This window comes from Aedes aegypti, chromosome 1, assembly GCF_002204515.2.
Source record: "Aedes aegypti strain LVP_AGWG chromosome 1, AaegL5.0 Primary Assembly, whole genome shotgun sequence".
Taxonomy (NCBI): domain Eukaryota; kingdom Metazoa; phylum Arthropoda; class Insecta; order Diptera; family Culicidae; genus Aedes; species Aedes aegypti.
Window position 1 is genome coordinate 74,342,294 of NC_035107.1, and position 25,996 is coordinate 74,368,289.

The following is a 25,996-nucleotide window of genomic DNA, read 5'->3' on the forward strand; positions in this document are numbered from 1 at the left end:
GCAAAATGCGATCATCAATAATGTGTTTGTATTTTGCATTCAAAGGCTCTGCATTCGAAGACGAAACCAATGAGAGATGGTTTAATTTATGAGGATTTTTTTTCTAAATAAAATGTCTTCGTCGTCACTCAATCTTTGACTTTGACTTTATTTTATACCGTTTTGCTCGGCCTTGATGGCAACAGTATTTACATTGAAATAGATCATGGCCGCTTGAACTAAAGTACACTATCGCATGTATTGAAAATATTCAACATATTCTATTATTATTCCAATTCCGTTCTTACTGGGACAGAGCCTGCTTCTTAGCTTAGCGTTCAATGAGCATTTTCACAGTTATTAACTGAGAGCTATCTTTGCCAAAGTTGCCATTTTCGTATGGCAGGTACGATGATACTCTATGCCCATGGAAGTCAAGGAAATTTTCATTACGAAAAAATGCTGAATATACCAGGAATCGAACCCTGACCCATTCAGCATGGCTTTGCTTTGTAGCTGCGGACTCTAACCACTCGGCTAAGAAAGGCCCAGATTCGACTATTACTTGATGTATATAAATTCTCTTAATCTAATTATCTTAATTAATCTTATATTTGGTGAAGCATCAAATGAGGACATTCACTTGACGTCTGCTTCAAGATATCGAACCATCTTCACATGGCCACCCAAAACTGAAACTTACCTCCACTGCACTGGCTTTGGAGATCATCACGTATGGTATGGGGCCGTTCCACGCTCGGCTGAATCCTTGCTGACGTCCGTACAGCTTGCGAATCGAAATGATGCGGTTGAAGATTTCTGGGACATGGAGAAGAAAAAAAAACGGACGAAGGACAGATGCAGGTCATTTGAAATTGAAATTTTGTGTCGTAATAGGTTTGGTCAGCGTGATTCGACAGTTTCGCATATGTTACGTTGCACAAATACAGCGATTGTGAATTTTAATACCTTAATTTTGATTGATGTTATTTTCTTTGTCATTATTTGTAGCACATTGGTAATTATCAAATCGCGGAACTATTATATCAGGCTTCAGGTATCAGGAGGATGGCTCCAAAGGAACGTTCCTCATCAATTAGGGAATTTTTACCAACACCATACACTCTCGTGCAAAAGTTTAAAAACATACAACAATGTTTTGTCCATATCTCAGGGATTACACGTCTTATTAAAAATCTTCAAGACACATTCAAAAGGCAATGAGTTGATCTTACTTCGCACATTTTTTAAATTTTGTGTACTGAATTGTTAGTTGAAGTGGACATTTTACAAGAGATTTGAAAGCAGCCTAGCTTTCTAAATACGTGCTGTTGAAGTGTTCATTGTACTCTACACAGAGCAGCATATATCTCAGCCTGGAAAAAGGTGCAGTGTCTACCAAGTGATTTAAACTGATGCAGGCTTTACACACGAGAATGTACACCAACACCAGCTATACACATTTAAACAGACTTTATGAGTTCGGTAAACGAAATCACCGAAACCGATCTGTAATTCATAAAAATACTGTTGTATCGGTAAATGGCCAGCTTTTGACAGTGCGTCATTAACAAAATTACTGAATTTCGGTAAGCTGGGGTAAAAATTTACCGAACATTTTGTAAATGTACGACATTACCGAAGTCTGTAAAATAATATACTGGCAATTCGGTAATCAATGAGTTAGACTACCGACAGCTCAGTAATCTGGCCCAATCGAAACGTCAAAATAAAACTTTCGGTATTCACCTGTGGAGCTTGATTTATAGTTTTATGTAGCTACTCGCAAAACATTAATTATGAAGATTTAGTGTGGATGTTGTTTTCATACGGTAAGCTAAATAAAGTAAAATGTTAAGGTCATATTGTGTATACTATATGAAATCTTTTACAGCCCACGCTCACGTCCGCCTGCAACTTACCCGCTGCTTCTTAGCAGCACTACCTACACCAAGATGCCACGTTACAGCTTCATTTTCTGCATTTGATTGAATTTGGTAGCACTGGCATGTCCTCAAAAATTGCCAATCCAAGTGATAATAATGTTCTACAAGCTAATCGGTTAATAAAGTGTAGTGGAATAATCATATACGTTTGTTCTTCTTTGTTAGAAACAACCTTCCGGGAAAATATCACTGGTCTTATTTATCTTATTTGATTTATTCGCGAAGGAAGAAATCCTACACTAAGTTACAGATTTTTGGTAATCGATTACCGAATGTTCAGTAAATTTGACAGATTCCATCCCAATCGCAAATTACGGACCGTTCGGTAATCTTTTCATTTACCGAACCGGTTACCGACCGCTCAGCTGTTGCGATTTCGGTAAATATATTACCGACTTCGGTGATTTGTCCTAAGTGTGTGTGGGAGTACAATTCAGTAAACTGATGCAGAACTCCAAACAAAACAAGCTCAAAATTGATTTGTTTGCTCTGGAGCTTGCTTTGCAAAAGCTTCAGTAATAATTTTTGATGATATAGAGTAGCGTGGGTAGAACATTACTGTCAGGGTTAAGGGATTGTTTTAAAATTTTCACATAAACGTTTTGCGCTTTTGGGTCATTTTTTAATCTTAGAATTACATTGTCAGAAATCTATACAATTTTAGCACTAAAATCACTACATTAATGAGTGTTTGCCCTTTACACGCCTATATCATATTTGGTGGTAGGGTGATGTGCTAGTATCCATCGTATTAAGCATTGATCAGTGAGAACTGCAATTTTCCCAGTATTGCAGTGAATGATGCTGATACAAACCGATGCCAAACAATTCTTTCTCAAAACGGCTTTAGCATTGTACAATAACATTTTGATAAATCTTGATCTGTTTTTGGAAATAATGCAAAGAAAATGCACCTCATCGTATTCTCCATCCGTCGTATCGTTTTCGCTGCTTTGAATGTCCTCCAGCAGTCCTCAAGAGGGGCCCTATCGAGCTCGCCCTCATCCGGCAACGCTGCCTCAAGATACTGCGCGTACGCATTGGTGACATCCGGTTGTTTCAGCCGCTCGAGATTGTACCGGGGCGGGCGTCGGTACCGTACATTGTTGATGACGGATAGTTTTGGGCGCAGTTTCACCATCACCAGGTAGTGGTCGGAGTCAATGTTGGCGCCACGATAGGTTCTGACGTCGGTTATGTCGGAGAAGTGCCGTCCATCGGTCAAAACGTGGTCGATTTGCGATTCTGTCTGCTGAGGTGATCTCCAGGTGTACCGATACGGGAGGCTGTGCTGGAAATAGGTGCTACGAATGGCCATGTTCTTGGAGGCGGCAAAATCTATCAGTCGTAGGCCGTTCTCGTTCGTCAGCCGTTGGGCGCTGAACTTTCCAATCGTCGGTCTGAACTCCTCCTCCTGGCCAACCTGAGCGTTCAAATCTCCTATGATGATCTTGACGTCGTGGCTTGAGCAGCGGTCGTACTCGCGTTCGAGCTGCGCGTAAAATGCGTCCTTGTCATCATCAGTGCTTCTGGAGTGTGGGCTATGCACGTTGATTATGCTGAAGTTAAAGAATCGGCCTTTGATTCTTAACTTGCACATTCGTTCATTGATCGGCCACCACCCGATCACGCGCCTTTGCATATCACCCATCACTATGAAAGCTGTTCCCAGCTCGCGTGTGTTGCCGCAGCTCTGGTAGATGGTATGATTACCTCTAAACGTTCGCACCAATGCTCCTGTCCAGCACACCTCCTGTAGCGCTACGATGTCTAAACCGCGGGTCTTCAGTACATCGGAGAGTATGCGAGTACTTCCAATGAAGTTGAGAGATTTGCAGTTCCACGTACCGAGTTTCCAATCGCTAGTCCATTTTCGTCGCTGTGGTCTTTGCCGATTGTTCCGGTCCGTATTCTCTCGTTGACGTTCCTGTGCTGATGTGTTTTTACGGTTGACTTGCAGGGCCTGACACCAACCCCCTAGATTTCCGGAGGACCATTCCCCCTAAATGTTCGGAGGGCCATAGTGCGCAGTTTAGCTTAGAGTCCTTCTCTGGCACTCGGACGATGATCAGCCGCCCCTGACATGGGGAACAGACGCTGTTGTGAGCCGCTCCTAACGTGGAGTACAGACGCTCCAGGTTTGCAAAAGCAAATCCCCCCTTCCCTGTCAGCATACGACCAAAGTTCCCACCGGGGGTTGGTTACCCGATCTTCCCCAAGGTTACTCGAACCCCGGCCAGTACCACGAGGAGGTAGGGATAGGAGTTGCTGGGCAAGAGGCTAAGGACCGCACAAAGGGGTCTATTTTATTCCTGTACCTGCATTCTGGTACCAATGGTACGCCATGCCCAGCCATTTACCGCGCCCGGTTTTGGCGCGCCCGGTTTTGGCCAAGTGGTTAATTGAACTGAAGTTATTTATCAAAATACATTAGTTTCATTGCATTTTTGGTGTACAGGTGGACGAATCATAAAAGCTGTCACAAAATTACGTTTTGAAAATGAATCTATGTTGCATGTAAGTTGGAATAGTAAAAAAAAAAGTAAAAAAAGTAACATATGCTTCGCTAGTGTGGTGGCCAAAAACAAAAGAGGCCACAACACAAGCAAAACTATCAAAAGTACAACGTCATGTGTCCATCGCTATAACGGGAGCGATGCAAAGCACTCCGTCAAAAGCATTAGATGCTATTCTTCATTTGCTACCGTTGTACGAATTTGTACAATTAGAAGCGGAGAAGAGTTTTCTAAGGCTTAATAGATTAAATAAGTTCAAATCAGGTGATCTTGTTGGGCACTTGAATATTTCACAACACATCCATTGTGGGCCAGTGATGACTATGCATGAGGACTGGATGAAAACTGTGGACAATTCTGATATCCCTTACAATGTATGCGATACGACGCGTACGGATTGGGATGTTGGAGGTCCCAATGTTCGTCAAGGCTCCATAAAATTCTTCACAGATGGCTCAAAAATTGGAACACAAACTGGAGCAGGAATCTACGGCCCTGGGACAAACGTCTCCGTGGCGATGGGAAGCTATCCAACAGTTTTCCAAGCGGAGATTTTTGCCATACTAGAATGCGCTAATATTTGTCTTAAGAGAAAATACAGACATGCAAATATCTGTATTTTTTCTGATAGTCAAGCTGCGTTGAAGGCATTGGGCGCATATAAATGCTCATCAAGACTTGTCTGGGAATGCATTCTCTCATTGCGAAAGGTGTGCCAAGAAAACTCTGTATGTTTGTATTGGGTTCCGGGACACAATGGCATTGTAGGAAATGAAAAGGCACTTCTCGACTTCCCAGGGCATAGAGTATCTTCGTACCTGCCACACGATATACGCATGCAAAAATGGTCATTGGCATAGTAAGCTCTCAGTTAATAACTGTGGAAGTGCTCATAAGAACACTAAGCTGAGAAGTAGGCTCTGTCCCAGTGGGGACGTAACGCCAGAAAAGAAGAAGAAATTTGGACTGGAAATCCCAGTAAGGTTGTAGGTTTTCTTAACTCTATTTTGCCTGACTGGGAAAAGACGCGTCAAAGTGCTTAGGCTGTTCACTTGATTCAAAAAAAAAAAAAAGTTGGAATATCCGCCGTAGTGGAACATTTTAAGTTTGATACGACGAATAGTAGCTCTTACGACGAAGTAGAACGAAACCCTATGTCTGACACATACTTTTGGGAATTTGTAATTAGAAGACACAGTGTGTGTTTGTTTGACAATCTGAGACATGCATTTGCGAAAAAAATAGGCAAATTCAATGCGCCAGAGAGAAATGTCATTGAAAATGTTTGTTTACGTCTAAAATTCAATTTTTCGACCCAAAAATTAGCTCATAATCAATTAATTATTAAACTATTTTCCATTGGCATAATCATTTTGACCCTTTATTCTTGCGATACGCGTGATTTCACAACAAATTTAACCACAAACAAAGAATCCGGAAGTTTATAACCTATGTGGCCAAACACCAATTTTCCGATTTTATCCCACTAATCGTACAGTGCTGTTCTGAATAATAGCAGCGCATGTCGATTTTCATACAAAATGCTCAACTTTGGCATGCTGTAGTTTTGTTCCCTTTCAAGCAATCGAGTTGACATTTTCTCCACAGAACTACAAATATGCCCAATTTTGTAAACACAAAATTTCAAAATTTTCTAAGCCCCTGCCGGAAAGTGAGATACTAGGTGAAATTGTTCGAAAAAATAGCAGTTTTAAAAATTTGAATTTCTGCTTGACATTATAGTTTTAAATTGTATATCACTTACCATTGGAACAATCTCCTCCTACTTATCAAACCTACACCTATACCGAAAATGTTTAAAATATTTGTAGAAAAAAAAAATTAAAATGAAAAACTGCTATTTTTTGAAAAATTTCACCTAGTGTCTCACTTTTCGGCAGGGACTCAGAAAAAACTGAAATTTTGTAGTTACAAAATTGATCATATTTGTAGTTCTGTGGAGAAAATTTCAGCTCGATTGCTTGAAAGGGAACAAAACTACAGCATGTCAAAGTTGAGCATTTTGTATGAAAATCGACATGCGCTGCTATTATTTAGAACAGCACTGTACATGAGCACTGACCGGATCTGTACATTTTCGAAGGAAAAAAAGTTTATCATGTTTTTCAATGCTCTCTGATCGTCTTACAACATAAGTATTCCGAAAAAAAGTGAAATATGTGTGCTACTTCCTATGCCGCACACGGTGCGTTCTCAACCCAATAAGTTCCCCGAAGACACCTATCCGATTTGATGCCATTGCGGACTATTATTAGCGTATCCGCTCTTGTAAAATTTTTTGCGATAGTCTAGTGGTGAAAGACTGTTCTGAGGATTAGTTTTTCTGAAGTTAGGGAGTTGCATCTTATTAACAATTAACAATTGATGTATTTTTTATCCATTTCATTTTTTTTTTTAAATTCGTTCATTTGATTGCTCATCCGACTTCTGGTAGTTCTTCATACCGAGACCACTGACTCGCTTAATAAAGGAAGAACGTGATCGTGTCGGCTTCGTGGCCGTGCGATAAGTTTTACCAGGCATATAGCCGTATCGATCCAAGGAGTGTGGGTTCGATTCCCACTTCACTCCGGAAAGCTTTTCGTCAGCAACGTTTTCCAACTGTTCCACTAGTCGTTGCATCCTAGTCTAGTGTGGTGCTTCCTTCAAAGGACATAACCGTCCACTGGAAGCATTAACGTGTCTTTGAAGTGTCGCAAAAATATCGAAGGTATAGATAGCCCTGACCGTAGTCGCCTTAATGCCATAGAACGGGAAAAAACTCCATGGAACCCAACAAATTTGATTTTTTTACATTCTCTAGAAGCTTCTTCAGGGATTACTCTGGAAATTCTTCGCAATAAAAAAATGGCTTGCTCAATTTTCACCACCTAATTAAAAAAATTTCAATCTTGTCGCTCCCTTGCGACGCCTATAGGTGCATCATTTGCTTCTATAGACTCCCTTTATCTTTGAGTCGCATGACCGCTACAGCCATAAAACAAAAATAATACAAAACAATCACGGTCGAAACCTTCTCTTATTTGTTAGAATGTTTCAATGTTGGATATTCTATTTAACTCATTAGAACTATACCAGGGAGGGAGGGAGGTTCAGAATCATTTTCAAAATTTTATTTTTGATCCTCTGCAGGGCTCTTTCCCTGTTATTACAACAGTTAGTTTATATTGGTACAGCATACAACATGGTTAGCTTGAAAATTTGTCAAAGGTACACATCACTTGATGATTATTTTTCCATTCACTTCAAAGCAAATTCGACACTAGAGCTTGTTGTTACAAGTCATGCGAGTGAAAGAACGGCTTTCGCTGAATATTATCAAATAGGTGCTATCGAGATCTGTTCTGCACGTAACCGGTTCAAAACCACTTCCCAAACTTGATACACGTGCCTCCAACCGATGTTTTTTAAGGCAAATATCCAAAAGCTTCCAAGGTCAACCCACTATTCTGTCGCGTGAAAAACACAAACTCAACGGTGCGTGGCGTTTCGAATCCCTCGGCCGTAACTTGATTTTGGGAGCTCAACAAAAAACGACAGTCAACAGAAGGTTTTGGTGATTGGCCATAAAAATAGGTAAGCCATTAGTCAACACCGGCTGATGAAAGCAATCAAAAGTTGGGCTAAGGCTGCGCCGAAAACGAATCAAGTGCGGCGCGAATCTAAGCTACACGTGAGACAAGCTCTGATGTGATCTAATACCTCCACCCTTGGTCATCGAGCTACAGCAACCCAGATTTGGTTGGGAAACAATACTACCAGCTGTATACCACGCCGAAAAACGTTATATAGCTGACCAACACTTCGAAATCATTGTTCCGAGTGGACGAAAGGTCAGCTCTATTGTGGGTTCTCACCGTTGACTCATTCGGAGATCGTGGACCTTTCAAAACTATATCCTCTCAAACACCGAAAAAGTGTCGTCTTGAGTTTGACAAAGAATCACAATTGAAACATTGTCAGTCAGTGATCTTAATTTCTGTTCCGAGAGCAATCTCGTCGCCGTCATCGCACTAAAGGGTATTTGGATAATCTAGCTGGACAAAATCATATTGAGAAATGCTTCGCATTTCGTTTTCAATTTCTTTATCAGAAAAAGTTCAAACATTAAATTCATTTCTCATAACTAGGTGTTCTGTATTATGCAACACTATCACCAACATGGCTGGCCTGAAAATTTGTTTAAATATAAAAAGCTTGTTCTTAAGACAAAGTTTTGATTTTCTGTTAATAAGTGAATTAAGACTTTTTTATATCATTATTACATTTGGCTTGAATGCCCTCAATGTGATTTTTAAAAGTTTATTTTTTTTTTCTATTTTTAGCCCTTATTTCAAATAAAGAGTTTTTGGTTTATGCGAGAATATTAAAAGTTAAATTTTGAAAGCATTAGAAGAAATCTTATATTTTTGCAAGTATGAAGAAAAAATATCCAAACATTTTTGTAATCTACTACAGATGACACACAGGCTTCGTCCTTTGGCGGAGAGGCCTGTTTCATCCACAACAAAGATTTTTGTTAAAAGTCAGATGTCAAAATATTGTATACTATTGGTCCCAAAATGCTGCCTTGAGGAACACCAGCACTTACAGGAAGTCTTTCAGACTTGGAGTTCTGATAATTATCCTGAAGTGTACGATATGACAGATAACTTTGGATAATTCTAACTATGTTTGTTGGAAAATTGTAGTTTTTCAATTTCACAACCAAGCCTTCATGCCAAACACTGTCGAATGCTTTTTCTATATCTAGGAGAGCAAGACCAGTAGAATAGTCTTGAGATTTGGACTTTTGGTCAGCTAGATTCGCCAATACCCCTTAGTGCGCCATCGTCACGGCTAGTTGACTCACCGCAAACAAGTACGTTCAATTACGCTTAGCTTATTTTTATGAATGGCGTCTATTTGCTTCCACTCTTCTTCTGGTAGACAGACAGGTACAGGTACTTGTGGTTCAAAGAGAGCGGTAATGTGTGAAATTACCGTGGTTAAACGTGCAAACAATCCTCCGCGTCCGAAGTATGTGCAGTAAACATGGAAGTAATTTTCGGGGGAAGTAGTTAGCGAGATGAAGCGTAACCTTGACACTCACTACTGCAGGTGATTCCGAGTTGGAAGAAAGCAGGTTTGGAATACACCAAAGATCACAGTGGAGACTTTTGAGTTGACCCACATTTTCGGGGTCCACCGCTTTCGGACTGATGGAGTTTAGCAAACCTGCTGTGGCGGTGTTTAGTCGAATGGGTTGCATAACGATGTTGGTTCGTGTGATTAATTTTAGTCGTTGTGGAGATGTAGATTTGAAGGTTGCGTGTTAGTTTTCGTTTTGTGAGAGGAAACGCCAATGCATTGGGGTTTGGTCTCTTGTTTGAAAACTGTTCATTTTTGTATCTATTTTTCGTACTGCTGAAGATGGGTTAACTAATTTACTAAATTTATTAGATTCATAAACGAACCGAGGTTCAGCATTCAAGATACATTCATTTGAAATAAAGCTATACCCAAAGGTATTCGTCGGATTCCAATGGGGTACACAGCGTAACTGGGTGTCTCAAGGATCAAATTATGTGTCTTTTATAGATTAGGGGTTGCTGAATCTGATGTCGTTCTCAGAAATGTTTCACCACGGTATTCTAGATTACCTTATGAACCATAAAATTTTTGGAAACTGCAAGGGACATGGAGGTCCTTAATGTGTCTTTGGTATGATTCATTAAACTTTTTTTGTGATATAATCAACCAAGCATGCAAAATAGGACTTAAGCTTTACATTTCAGACATAATTTGATTGAAATTGTACAATTAAATTTAGATTAAATCCATTTTTACAACATGCTTGCAGTCTCCATACAAAATGCTTCGTTTCTCTTATATGACAAAATGCAATACTTTTCATAACCATCATGATTGCAAAATGATGATTTTTTTCAGTACGGGTCGTACATTTATCGAGGCTTGCCGAGAAGCATTAACCTATGATTGCTAATGTCGCTGCTGTTCGTGTTACCAACATCTAGTGTGCCACGTACTGACAGCGTGAGTACCGGGCATCAAAGTGTCAAATTAATTATAAAAACCAAAACAACGACATGGTGTTGAACAAACAATGAAAAACCAAAATTCAGGTAATAATAATTAAAATCAGTTTGGTGAGAACTACCGTTCTACTACTAATATTTCTATTGATAAATAAGACGAGTGCTGAAAAAATCGAGTTTGGCAACGAGTTGCATACAACTTGTTTTGCAATTACGAAAAAAGCCATAGGGTAGGTGTACCAGTTAAGGACATAGTGGTTCCCTATTTCGCTATACGTGATAACTTTAATGTCTTCAAATTTTGAAAAATGTTGTGTGTTGTAGAAGTTAGATTTAAGATATATCTTGATGTTAAAACATTCAAAAAGATTTAAGATGCGAAAGTTGTCAAAATTTCTCTTTTGGCGAATAGGGAACCACTATTGCCATAACTGGTACACTTTCCCTAGCTGGAATGTAGTTGGAGCATAAGCACATTTAAAAAAAAATCCTCATCAAGGTATCTAGAAGGGAAGTAGCTCAATCTGTCAGATTCCTCATTCAGCCATTTTGAAATAAGAAGTGACAGCTGGCGAGTTTGTTTTTGTTTTAAACTTATACCATCGTTTATACTTTCTAGGAATAAAGTCCAAACAATCATTAGTTTTGACGTGGTTTGCTTACCAGGCACATAGGCTGAGTAGTTTTTTTTTTAAATTCTACGGGGCACCCCCTAAATATGTGCCTTAGGGTAAGAAAATAGCTCTCTCAAAATTTCAACTCATTTGGTTGCTCCCCCAGCTGGCGCATTCAATTCAAAGTTTGTATGGAATATTCGCCTCAATTATATTGAAAATTGACCCTATGTCACTGTTTCGGCTCGTACACTAGTCAATCGCGTTCAATTGAGCCCAGAATGACAAATTCGCTAGTTGATACGCTAATGAACATAATTGCCGAAGGTTGTATCTGGGTTTAAGCTCATTTTCATTAAGCTTTCAGTTGTTGAAAGTTAGGCTTAGATCAGCACTCCGATCAACACTCAGATTTAGAGCATAAATCTGAGTGTTAGAGTTGATACGAAGTTCAATTGAAGTGAAAATATCAACGAAAACTAAGATGTTAGAAACCCACGTTTGAAACTTAGAACTGACGTAACTTTAAGCTCGGAATACTGGATGTTTTTCAGTGAGGTGAATATCGTTATGATATGATGTCAAATCTGATTCCTTTAGAATTCTTTTTCAATAGGTTACAATTATTGATGGATGTATTTTCGGTGGGGCTATGAAAGTTTTCAGAAATATTTGTTTTGCTCACGTTTTTTGCGTGGTGTTCATTTTACCACCAACCGCTGTTCATTTTACCCACATAGTGCAGGTAAAATGAACATTTGCATTGCTTTTTGATAGCTATGAAAACAGGTGAAAATTTAGCTATTTTAGCCTGAATCCATATTGCTACTATAGATTACTTCCCTATTTTTGATGTTGTGCGATAGAACTACACAAATTCCTCGTTTTTCTATCAGGTACAAGATGATTTCCTTAAGGTGTTCATTTTACCACCCCTTCCCCTATCAAGTAGTGTTTTTGACATTCTGGGTTCAATTGAACGCGATCAATAATTTTCCTGACTCAAACAGGAGATGATGTGCTGTTTCCTGTATGTTGGAGCTGAAAATCCCATATTAACTTCAATTCAATTGCGCCAGCTCATGGAACTACCAAATGAGCTGACACTTTCAGGAAGTTTTCCTCTTACGCTAAAGAATAATCCTGATGGGTGCCCCGTGGAATTATACAACTTTATTTTTCTCCCAGTCTACTGTACAGTCCATGCTTCGTCTTACATTGTTCTGAATGAAAACATCTTTCACTTACATATTTTCAACACCGGAATAAATGTATTTTTTAATAAAAACACACTAACACCGACACACAGGCGAATGAACGCAGAAGAAAATATTCACTTCACCGTGTTTGTTGTTGTCAGCAATCCCTAACAACTCCATAGAAACGGTAGAGTGAAAACCAATATAAACAAACTCGCCAGCCAGCTAGCTCGCCAGCTGTCACTTCCACCTTCCCCGCTGCCAACCACACCTCGCACCCACTGACTGCTTAGATTGCTAAACCTGTCATTATGAAAACCTTGATCCAGATGAACTTTCATGCGTAGCATAGCAACAGCTCAGTTTTCCTAAATCCGGTAGGCTGTGGAATGACTGTCACATATTTCCACATTTCCATAGGGCAAATGTACCATTAGTGGTGCACCTAAGGGAAAACTGCTAAAACATGGTGATAAAATCATGAATTATATGATTTTAGCGTATCAATCGCTAGATCTCAAATCCTTCTATCATTCAAATGTGTAAAAATCACGATTCATTTGAAATTTCCCTGCGAAAAGCCTTGCACCAACAATAGGAACACTGTTTAGTGGAGGTATGTTTTAAGAATGGTTCCTTTAGTGGCGCAAACCATTGATTTCTCATGGGACCCTCCACTATAGGTACTGATGCACCACTATAGGTGCAAAGGAGCAAAAAATTTAAGCAAAATAATTGTTTAAAATAGGTTTATGGTTAAATTTCATGAATATTTTTCGATAACTTGTATCATTTTCACATCGTACATCATAGAAAAATATCACATAGCCATAAAAAAGTGCGAAAGATGTCAAAACACACTACCTCCACTATTGGAGCTACCTCCACTAAGGGAGCGTTTGCCCTAGTCGATTTCATTTTCAATTACCGACCAGGTAAGATGCTGCAAACAATATTCTTACAAAATCGAAATTATTATTTTGTCCTGTATGAATCACCGCATAAACCTGCTGACTTTTTCGAGAGTGAATAAATAAACTCTACACCCACAAGACGATTCCACTCCAACTCAGAATCCATCACAGAACTAGCACCTGACTCTATATCCGTTGAACGATCCTCGACTCAATTCGGATATTCAAACGGATGTAGAACCAGAATCTAGTTGACTAAGTTATATAGATATTCAGAGCAAATCGATAAATTACATATAGAGCCAGTCAGATATCAATTTGACAACACCAAAAACAGTGCTGAAAAGTGCTACTTTTCGATACCGTTCTTCTTCTTTTTCTTGAGGACGTTAATCTCACTGGGACCAGAGCCTGCTTCTTAGCATAGTGTTCTTATGAGCACTTCCACAGTTATTAACTGAGAGCTTTCTATGCCAAACTTGCCATTTTTGTATTCGTATATCGTGTGGCAGGTTCGATGATACTCGATTGTCCAACATTTCCCCGAAAACCATTTCCCCGAATGATTTTTCTCCGAAGGGTTTTCTCCCGAAAACCATTTCCCCGAATGAACTGTTTCCCCGAATGTACTGTTTCCCCGAAAGCTTTTTCCAAACCCATTTTCATTTTTTCAACTATCAGCGTAACAAGAAATCACAATAAAAATGTATAAAATGTATAAGGTGGGCTTTGAAAGATTATCCAAGAGGTGAATAAATCTGATGCCTTATGTCGTTTGTCCGGACATAATTCTAAATGACATCTGGCTGAACGGGCAACGACTAAATTATGAAATAAGGTTTGACTGTTTGAAAACTGTTTGCAGGATTCAAAGGTATGGCTCAAAAGGGACATCTTGATCATCACCGCATAAGAAATTTAAAATAAAAAATGAGTCAATAAGTTTGTTTGGGACGTATCTGACAGATTAGCACATCGTTTCGAGGCTATTATTCGATCATTGTTTCCGTATTAGTAGTTTGTGTAACTTGTTTTCAATTTTATAAATTTCCCTTCTTTAAAACATAGGTCGTTCTTCCTTACTTTACTGCTCAAATAATCATTTACCTTAAAAAAAAAGTTGATAATTTTAAAGCTATGCTTTCCTTCTTTCAACCGTAGGGGCAGGTCTTTGAAGATTTGCTGTGTTTATATTCATAGTTAAATATATCAATAAAATTGAACAGAGCTACTGCAACTTCAACCAGATTTTTACTACTACAGTGGCGCAACCAAGGGGGGGTTTCGGGGGTCAACTCCCCCCCCCCAGAACTGAAAAAATAGAAGCCTCACCAAGCATATTTTCGAAAAAACATCGCTTCATATTATGCAACCACAGAGTAGGAACTTAGTTCGATTCGTATTACAACTGTGAATATTAAAGATTTTCACAGTTATATTCTTCCATATTGTTTTCTTAGATCCCTGTAGAGTTTGATGACAACAAAATTACCTGTGAATTGTTAGTGTAATAAAGCTGATAATTAACAATTTCTAGCCTTTTTAAATAAGCCTGATGCGTCAAAAGTTTGTCAAATCTTCATATATATTGGAACTTATTTTATTGATGCAGCGGCTGAAATAACAAAATTCTTCTTGTTGCCTAATTTGTACAATTTTGCGACTTTCAGAGCATATGAATCCTAAAAAAAAGCTATTCTTGATTTTTTAAAGATTATGAAAACAAAAATCTGTAAACGCTATTGAAGTAATTAGCATCCCCTGTTAGAAGCTTCAAAAATTTTAATTTTTAGAGTTTGTGTGGATCAGGCAAATAGAAATATTAGTAGTAGAACGCTAATGGCGTTGTTGTCACAAAATTGATTTTAATAATTATTGCCTTAAATTATGGGTTTTTATTGTTTGTTCAATACCATGTTGTTGTTTTGGTTTTGAAAATTAATCTGACACTTTGAAGCCCGGTACTCACGCTGTCAGTTCGTGGCAAACAGCAGCGACATTAGCATTCTTAGGTTAATGCTTCTACTATCAGGCATTACATTCTATTTTTGAGTAAATTAAGATAACAGGATGAACATCTCAAAAATGTTGAAAAAATGTTACTCGGATTTGTCCATTTGAAGAATAGATGCTTAAGCATCCTACTGCAAAGTCTTCAAAACACAAAGTACAATGGTTAATGGTTATTACACTCGAAGTCATTCTCATTGTTAAAAAACTCGATAACATATTTAAGGGAAAGCATACAAAAAGAGCGGTTGAATAGCTTCACGCTGATGTATTGTAATCTTTCTTAACTCGTTTCTACTATGCAAAGGATAAACACATTTGAATCTTTCAACTCATTTTTTTACTAACAAATATCTTCGCGAAAAGTATCTTAAAAATTGCAAAACCCCTCCCAGAACCAAATCTTGGTTGCGCTATTGCTCCTAGTAATTATATGCTATTCCTTTAAACGATTCTAATGTTTTGATCCAGCATTTTTAATGCTTTCGATCTATTCTTGACAAAGATATTTCATTCAATAGGCATGTTTTTTCTGTTGAAGTAGTGATTATTAGCATTTATTAACGTGCTCACTTTATTTTATGTTTTGGGATATTAGTTTGAGGCCATTTTCGGCGAAATGATTTCTAATGAAGAAATAAAACGATATTTATCTTAAAACTGATATTGATTGTCAGAAAATAAAAAAAGAGGCATAATGTTGCGTATTTTTAGAGGTATCTAGAAGGTGTTTAATTATGTAGGGCAAGATATAATAGATTCTTTCATTAGCCTACCGTACTAAAACTGGGCTTATTGTAGTAACAGTCTTCTATGTCACGCTAAGTGTTATGCAAGAATAATCGTTTACCTAATGAACATATGGCATAAAAACGTTTTAACGAATAATATATCTTGCGAAATATTGCGAAACAATTTGAAAGAACTGCCTATCATTAAAAGAAGGGAAAATTCAAATTTAAATATTATAATCTATTATAATTATTGGAACAGTATAAATTTAAAGAACAGCCAATAATTCTAAGAAGGCAAAACTCAGCCCAAAGTCCATTTGATCAAATGTCCATAAGCCTAACAGCCATAGGCCAAACATTCTGCTTACAATGAAACCACCTATCATGAGCTTGCTTTTTATACCATATTTTTTTTGGATTGTGAATAACTTTCAGTATTTAGCTAACATTCGGGGAAATGGTACATTCGGGAAAACAGTTTTCGGGGAAGTTGTTCAATCGAACCCTGACACCTTTAGCATGGCTTTGCTTTGTAGCCGCGGACTCTAACCACTCGGCTAAGGAAGCCACCTCCCCCCCTCCCCGGAACTTCTATGACCATGTTTCAAATGTCAAAGCTCTTCCTATGCTTAGAGATCTGATCTATATTCTAAAATATTCTAGTTTTCAGAGCAGTTATGCCCATTTAGTGACTTCAACAAACACTCGGTAGTATAGATTACTAAATCTTGGGTTTGCTTTCGTTACGTAATTTTTTTTTCTATCTTTATTAACGAGATTTCTAGCCCTGGGCTAGTTCATCTCGGGACCAACGGCTTTACTTCCTTTCCGAAGGAAGTCGTCACTGAATTTTTTTTAGTGACTATCTCGGGGATGGGATTCGATCCCAGGTCCTCGGCGTGAGAGGCGTGTGTTCTAACCACTACACCAGGTCCATCCCCCGTTACGTAAATTAAATTTACGTAAAAAATGACTCCGTTTAACTATGTATTTGGGTATTTTCTTAAATAGTACTGCAAATCAAGGGACCACACAAGTCGAATAAATTTCGATAAATATTCATCATTTCGGTGCAGTGTAGTGCATTGCAAAAACACATCGCACGCGATCGACGTTTCAATGTTGGGAGCGCGTGCTAAGATGATCCCCACCCGTGTCTACTCTGAAGATGTGCTGTGAATTTAAATTGATCGTATTCTGTCAAACAAAGCCGATCGATGAGCCAACGGGTGGTATAAGTTGCTTATGAAGATAATGCGTTTACCGACAGGTTCCGTCGCAGATGGGTAAATACCTTTTTCGAAGCCCTACCTCAGATTCCAATTACTTAAAATGTTTAATGCGGGAAATGCGGGTGAGTGGGTCTTAAGGTATTTGCGTTGAGATTTTTACATAAAACCTTCATGGCTTTTGGGCACTGTCTACAGGTTAAATGTTTCGCTCTGGCAGCCATGAATCGTAGAATATGATATCATCAGAAACAAAGAACGTATATATGCCGTATTCAGTATGGGATGGTACACAAATTATGTCACGCTAAATTTCAACTTTTTTGACCCCCTCCTCCCCTTCGTCACGTTTTTTTATGAGTTCTCCAAATTTTTTGTATGGCTTGTCACGCTTGGCTTGATCCCCTCCCCCCCTCGGAGCGTGACGTAATTTGTGCATGACCCCTATAGAATAGATAATATGCGTATCATATTACGCATATTACCACAGATAAAGACCCCCGAGGCAAGTGAGAATCCGGGGTAAGTGGGACCTTCCGTCATAGCTCATTTAGGAAAAGTTTTTCAAGGGGATAATCTTCTAGAAAGTTGAAGATACAATGATATGAAATGTTTTTAGTACAAAAAATATTGTTATTTTTATTACCAAGCGCTCCATGTAACAGATGTCAATTCAGTGCCAATTTCAAATTGCATGAGAAATTGTGACACGTTTCACGTTTTGCATCAGCTCGCAAAAATAATTGTGTTATAAATCGAATTACCATCAGTAAGCTACAGTTTTAAGTATTATTATAAGTAACTTATAATAAACAGAATTTATCTTTAGACCCGGGGTAAATGGGGTAAGGAGCACCTGAATCAAAACTTTTCCTACACGTTTCAAACATGTTTCTATAGAGTAGCACTAAAAAATTCAAACAGATGATTTTTTATCAAACAAGATCAATCTCAGGGAGAGAATTTCTATATATGTTTTATAGTCTTTGTTGGTCCTACCAAATCTGCCATGCGTAACCATAATAACAGAACATATTTACTTTTTCGTCAATTATTGAAAGATTACGTACTTTGTTGATGGCACCGAGCCGAGTTCGTTTGCCGTCTAAAGTGAGAAGTGAGCTCTAGAGCATACACGTAGAAAAATTTAGCTAGTTTGAAAAAACAAAAATTTTGGTAGGATTTCAAATCAATAATTTTGTTGTTTCTACATCTCTCGAAGACAGGATTTTGTTTCAAACAAAGCTTAAAAATAAGTTGTTTTTGTCTGAAACCATGATATTAATTCAAAATGACCAAGGTTTATTCCAAACTAAAATGTGTGTTAGAAGCTACAAAAAAGGTCTTTGATTTTTACATACATTAGGTTGTTTCGTATAGTTGTCAGCAAAGCATTTCAAACTGAAATATTAGATTGATTTAACAAACATCGCTTTGTACCGACATAGTACTAACAGAAAGTGTATAGGCAAGTTCTTTTGATTGTTTTTTTTTTCGTTTGTGATCCTTGCACCAATAAACTGGTAACAATCAGGGACGAAAAGCAGAGCAGCTTGAAAGGTAAAAGGTGTCACCATAAAGGAATAACAATCTTTAACACCAATTTGATTATGTCAGACATTTTCAACATACTACAGAACGTTCTTGAAAGGCCACCATATCTGTTGAAAATTGGCGTACACGTCTGTGGGTGTGTATGTTCAATACCTTTCCTCTTACATGCGATACCCGCGATACCGACTGACAGTAGCTGTCAAAATACATTGGGTGCTATGATCGTAATATTAGTGTGTGCGTGATGTGGCCGTCAGTCTTCCAATCGCCTCAAGTCAGTCAGTGTTAGATCTCCAGTGAAGTAAGTCGCATCCCCGGTAATTCTTCCACAGTGTTATGAGATGGCTGACAGACTCCCCATTTGTGATTGTTGAATATTTACAACGTCCGAGTTTTTTTTCATTTAAAAAAACGTATGTTGTTGAAGGAAACTAATATTTTGTTTGTGCAAAATTTGAACTGTAGTTTTGGTTGAATTTAACCAAGATTTGATTGTATTTACTAATATTTCTTCTCCGTGTAGACGAAACAAGTGATATGCGCGACCGGTCAATAGGCTTTTTCACAAGACGTTTCAAATCAGCTGATCTTGAAGCACTTTGACAGTTCTTCTATGGAAATGACAGCCCTGTCTTTCACTGGTCCTTCGCCGATGTAAACAAATGCGTAGACGGACCTGTCACATGAAAAGGCCTACTGCGGTGGAGGGCTGTTGATGCTGATGTGTTGTCAAACGAAAAATACCAAACTTAAACAAAAAAAAACTTGTAGGAAGAAAGTTGATGTGGAGTTTTAGTGGTTTTCTTTACAAATTCATTAGTTTTCCGTGTGAATATATATCACGAAAAAGAAGGAGGCAAGAATGGTAATTATCCGAAACGATTTATTCGTAAGTAATTATTGACTCGTGCGCTGGATCTGATACAACGCGCGGCTGTTGTAAAGTTTCCAAAAACGCGCATTTGCGGCGAATGCTACAGGAAAAGAACAACCGCGTTTGATGAATTTTTAGTTATATTATTCTCTTAAGAACTTAAATTCTCACAGCTCAGCGAATACTAAACCCCTCTACTAGCAGCTTCATTTTTAACCGCAAAAACAACTTTTCAGTATCTCGATATTTCTGTACCATTTTCTCATGAGTTCTCAAAAAACTCTTCTAGTATTAGAATCTGTGTCGATATTGATCATTGGACATCTAAATCCAGAGATATTTCAAAATTGGTTGGGGGACCGACGCGTAACCATAACCCACGTTAATTTTTTAGGCTACAGAATTTTTATCGTATTCGGATATTCACTCTTCAGATCAATATTTAGATGAGAGTATGTTGTGAAAAAATGATGCAATTTGGTGCAGCCGTATTTTAGTAATGAGCATTTAGGTTTCTGGTACCACGTCGGCCAAAAAAATTTTAAAATTTCAAAAAACATCATATCAAAATTTTCAGATATCTCCAAGAATACTTAACCAATTTGTATGATTTCAAGTCACAGATATATTCCGGAATCAGCTATAATGTGACCAGTATATCAAAGAGTTTTAAGAAAAATGCATCAGTGTGAACCCTTTGAGAAACAATTTAATTTGGAAACCTTGTTTCCTACATATGATTATTCCTACAAATGACCATTTTCGGGTCCACGGGACGGCACAAATTTATGATAAAGTGCCCAATTTGTATCTAATCATCTGCCAAGCTTATGGATACGCATTTTGTTTCATACCTACTGCTCGAGAATAGAAACGGTTTATTATCTAACAAATTGAAATTTCTGTCGTTGCAAATGAATAGAGATAATTTCGCATGACCCAAAATACTGTCTCATTTTACCCGCACAGGAAACTTTCCCATGTTCCTCTGGCCACTTCTAGAAACTAGATATGTGTACCAGTATACTGACAAAAAATTATTTGAATCCGTTAAAGTTTTCGCTGAGCGATGAGGGTTTTAGTATTTTTGCTTTCACTTAGGTCTATACGGGTTAAATCCTGAACCGGATTAGGGAATAATACTGTTCGTGATTCGAAAAGAAAAGTGTTCAGACATCGAGAGAATACTTTTCACTTTACAGGATTTGAAAAGAATATTGTTTAGCTGTTCTAGAATCAAAAAGAATGCTATTTAACATTTGAACAGAATCCCAATCATAAATTGAACAGAATCATTTTCATATTTCGACTATAATCCTGATTAATTTTCTATTATAGAACTGTTCGAAATTCGAAAAAAAAAAACTGATTGTGATTCGAGAAGAATTTTGTTCAGGATTCGGGTTTAATCTTGCTCATAATTTGAGAAAAAATTGATCGAACTCTGTTCAGATAAAAAAAAAACGGAAGAAAACTTTTCAGGATTTAAGAAGAATCCTTCCAAAATTCGAGAAGTTTCATATGTTGCATTCGAGAAGAATCTTGTTCGGGAATTGGTCAAAGTCTGAGAAGAATCTTGTTCAGCATGCGAGAAGAAATATGTTCAGAATTGGAGAAAAATCCTGTCCAAAATTGGAGAAGTTTCCTGTTCTGGATTCGAAAAGAATCATGTCCATGATTCAAGAAGAATTCTTCTCAGGATGGAAAAGATTCCCGTTAAATGATTCTAAGAGAATCCTCTTCAAAATTTGAAAAGTCCTCTGAGTAGGTTTCCAAAAAATCTTGTTACGGATTTAAGAAGAATCCTTTCGAAAAGAATTGTGTTCAGAATTCTAGGAGAATCCTGTGTTAGATTCGATAATCATTCTGTTTGTGACCCGTAAAAAATTTTGTTTAGGTTTCGGGTAGAATCTTATTCAGGATTTGGAAAAAACTCTTCTTAGGTTTCGAGAAGAATCCTTTTCAGAATTTGACCAGTGAAATGCTTAGGATTCGACTAGGATTTTGTTTAGAATGTGACGAAACCTGTTCAGGTTTTGAAATGATTGCAGCTCAGCGTTCGAGGATATTCTTGTTAAGGAATCAAGAAGAATCCTGTTTAGAATTCAGGAAGAATCTTGATCAGGATGCAAAACATGCGTTTTAAGATTTCTTCAGGATTTAAAAAGTTCAGAATTTGAGTAGAAGTCTTTGCAGGTTTCAAGAAGATTTATGTTCAGGATTAGGAAAGAGATCTGTTTAGGATGTTAAAAGGACCCTGCTCAAGGTTTAGAACGAAACCCTTTTCAGAATTTGAGAAGAGTGCTGCTCAGAATTCGAAAAAAGATCTTGTTTAGCATCTGAGAAAAATCTTGTTCAAGATAGGTGAAGTGTCTTGTTCAAGATTTGAGTTGAATTCTGTTCAAGTTATGAAAAGCATCTTGTTCAGTATTCGAGAGGAATCAGATTTATAGTCCGAGAAGTACTCTGATCAATGTTCGAGAACATCACATCTTGATTAAAGAGCAGTTTCTGTTTTCATCTAAATGAGCTCAAATTTTTAGAAAACACTCAGAATTTGATCTAGAATCGAATGAGTGGTGTGGAGCCAAAACGATTTTTTGAAACACCCCAATACTGTATGGGATTTGAAGGAATTATGTATCAAACTCGTAAATCCTGTAAATCCTTCTCAGGTTTTGAGCATAATCCTGTCCTGAACTTTATTGCAATGCTGCTCAGAATTCGTTTAGAATCCTGTATAGGATTCGATCAGAATCCTGTTTCAGATTCGATCAGAATTCTGTTTCAGACTCGATCAGAATCCTGTTCACGATTCTTTCAGAATTGCACTCAAAAGATCAGATTCATGGTTCGAGAAGTATTCTGATCAAGGTTCGAGAAATGTTCTTTTCATGATGGGACAATACTCCTTTTAAGCATTGGAGAGGAAGCCTGTTTCAAAATCGTGAAGAATTTTGTTCAAGAACTCTATTCAGGCTTCAAGACGAAACCTGTTCACGATTTGCAAATCATCATGTTCAAGGTTTGAGAAGAATCCTTCAGGATTGAAGAATAACTCTGCTGTGGACTTGAGAAGAAACTTGTTAACGATTCAAGAAGAATTATATTCACGATTCGCGAAGAATTCTGTTTTCCTGTTCACGATTCGAACATAAAGAATCAAGAGGTATCCTGCTGAAGGTGAATGCTGTATGGGATATGAAAGGATTCAAAGGAATTATGTATCAAATTTGGTTTTGAACGTAATCCTGTTTATGGATCGAACAAAATAATGCTCAGAATTGGTCCATAATCCTGTTCTGGATCCAAAAAAAAAATCTGTTCAGGATTCGGAAAGAATCCTGTTTAGCATTCGATAAGATCTTCTTTAGCATTCGCCAAGAATTCTGTTCATGATTGAAGAAGAATCCTGTTCAGAATTGAAGTAGAATCCTGTTTATAAGTAGAGAAGTGTCCTGTTCTCGATTCGAGAAGAATTATGTTTAATATTCGAAAAGAAACCTATTTAGGATTGGAAAAAAATCTATGCAGAATTCCGGATTACGTGTTACGACTTCCGGATTATGTGTTACGGATTCAAAAAGAATCCATTCAGAATTTGAGAAGAATTTCATTCAGAATTCTGGAAGAGGATTAAAATGAAAACCTGTTTAGGATTTGAGAATTATTTTGATCAAGATTCGAGAAATATACTCTGCAGGATTAGAGAGTAGTCCTTTTAAGCATTGCAGTGGAATTCTGTGTCGAGTCCGTTAAGAATTCTGTTTAAGATTCGAGAAGAATTTAAATCAGGACTTAAGACGAATTCTGTTTGAGAAGAATCCTTCAGGATTGAATAATAACTCTGCTGCGGATTTGACAAGAATCTTGCTAACGATTCGAGAAAAATCATGTTCACAATTCGCAAAGAAACCTGTTTCTTAACCCTTTCCAGGTTTTGACCGTAATCCTGTTCTGAATTTTACCACACTGTTGCCCAGAAATCGTCCAGAACCCTGTTTAGGATTCGTTCAGAGTCCTGTTCACGTTTCGATCTGTATTATACTCAGAATTGGGCCGTAATCCTGTTCAGGACCCTAAAAAAATCCTATTCAGGATTCTAGAAGAATACTTTTCAGGATTCTAGAAGAATCCTCTTCAGGACTCTAGAAGATTCTGGATTCTAGAAGAATCCTGTTCAGGATTCTAGGATGCTTTTAGATGGATTCTAGAAGAGTCCTGTTCAAAGTTGTAGAAAAATCCTGTTCAGGATTGTTGAAGTATCCTGTACAGGATTGTAGAAGAATTCCTGTTCTAGAAGAATCCTGTTCAAGATTGTAGAAGAATCTTGTTCAGGATTCTAGAAAAGTCCTGTTCAGGATTTTGGAAGAATCCCTTTCAGGATTCTAGAAAAATCCTATTCAGGATTACAGAAGAATTCTAGAAGAATTCTAGAAGAAACCTGTTCAGGATTCTAGAAGAAACCTGTTCCGGATTCTTGAAGAATCCTGTTCAAGATTCTAGAAGAATCCTGTTCAGGATTCTAGAAGAATCCTGTTCAGGATTCTAGAAGAATCCTGTTCAGGATTCTAGAAGAATCCTGTTCAGCATTCTAGAGGAATCCTGTTCAGGATTCTAGAAGATTCCTGTTAAAGATTGTAGAAGATTCCAGTTGAGGATTTTAGAAGATTGTACAGTATTGTATAATAATTCCTGTTCTAGAAGAATCCTGTTCAGGATTGTATCATGTTCAGGACCACAATGAATTAATTAAGGATAATCTTATGCAGAATTGTAGAAGATTTCGATACAGGATTCTAGAAGAATTTTAGAAAAAATCTAGAAAAAATATTTTAACATAATTTTCTTAAGGATTTCCCCAGGATTCAAATATTATTCTGTTGAGGACGTTAACCAATTTTTTCATGACCTTTGGACAACTAATCTTGTCCCGCCTAACTTAGGTGACATAAGAAATGTTTTTCTGCACATAAACCAGATTCGCTATTCACCTTTTTCCACATATTAGAATTAATTAGCATTTTGAATCGAAATCGCTGTCGAAACGCTATTCGCGATCTGCAAATGTTTTCGCCTGTTTTCTTCTGGTTTCTAAAACTCATCCATTTACATAAGCGCTCACCATCGTGATCCACGTTGATGTGGAGGCTGTTTCCGATCAGGGGCATACTGGCCGGCCCGGGAATCTTCTCGATCAGCTTCACCAGCCGGGCCCGCCGTTTGTTGTACACGTAGATGGCCCCGGCTATCATCGTCGCCAAGATTATGGTAATCGGAGAAAAATAGCTCAGCATTTTCGCCACTTTGGACAGCACGAAACTGCTCTTTACCGTTGCCTCAATCATGCTTGCCGACACTTTGTTTCCAAGATTTTTGAAAAATTACGAAGATCTGATTGACATTCGATTAACTAAGTGTAATTGTATGCGCTATTATCACAGCTACGCTTCGTTTCGTCGATGGTGACTTGGCCTATTAGAAATGTAAATCTTCTTCCGGATCTGCCACCACAATCACCGAACTACACTGCCTTAGGCTTATTGTAGGTGCTGCTCTAGATATTCACACATTCACTTGCGATCGCAACCAAAAAGTTTGAATTTTTGACGCGCGGTACTCCGTCGGTTTTGTAGTCTACCACGCGACAACGACAACAGGTCAAAATTCGTTCGTATTCGTTCAGATTTGGATGTCCAGGATCTACGCCTTTCGCGCGAGCGCGGCCGAAAGCTAAAATCAGACTAGCCCTGTCCCGTGCTACAAACATATCTTTATAACTTTGGACTGAGATGCCGCACCGGAGAAACAATGTCGCGGTGTGATTAAGTCGAGTTGCGTCCGTCGTCTTAGGTTTTCGATCGTCTCCGTTGTTGTCCTCACTCACTGCATGCGCGAAACGAGATCTCGTTCGCTTCCCCAAAAAACGTATCAACCCTTCGGGGCAGGGATTCTCAATTTTTGGGTTGAAATTTACCACGTTTTGGAAGGTGAGTCAGTGTCAAATGTGGCGTTAAAGGCTCCACTTAGATAAGAACTTTTAAGTCAATAGGTAGTAGCTATTTCTCAATTACAGCAAAGCAGAAAAACTTGAAGTCAAATGTGTAATAATTTTTTAAGATTTTCTATGGAAGGTCAGGAAAAGTTTATTATAAATGACTGGAAGGGACGTTGAGTTGTACACACATAGTTTCATTTCTCGCGCTCAGCTGTGCAAATCCCCGTTTATGAATTTCAACTACTTACCACATGGGAAAAAGGTTTCCATGCTTTTGGAAAAAGATAACCATCAGTAGTTCATGCAAAAGCAGTCATAGGGTCCCATCCGGAACCGATAATTGGTGACCATGTTCCCTAAATGACCGAAC

At 38.0% G+C, this 25,996-nt stretch overlaps 1 protein-coding gene across 1 annotated transcript in view; it reads right to left on the reverse strand.

The window, feature by feature from the left end:
* The window catches only part of LOC5569920 (cytochrome P450 4c3), a 35,408-nt gene extending 10,019 nt beyond the window's left edge, over positions 1-25,389 (reverse strand). Inside the window, exons 1-2 of the mRNA XM_021840095.1 lie at positions 24,754-25,389; positions 683-798 (exon numbers count right to left, since the gene is read on the reverse strand). Coding sequence (XP_021695787.1) covers positions 683-798; positions 24,754-24,976 — 339 coding nt within the window. The 5' untranslated portion in view covers positions 24,977-25,389. The remainder of the gene's footprint in view (positions 1-682; positions 799-24,753) is intronic.
* Between the last annotated feature and the right edge of the window lie 607 nt (positions 25,390-25,996).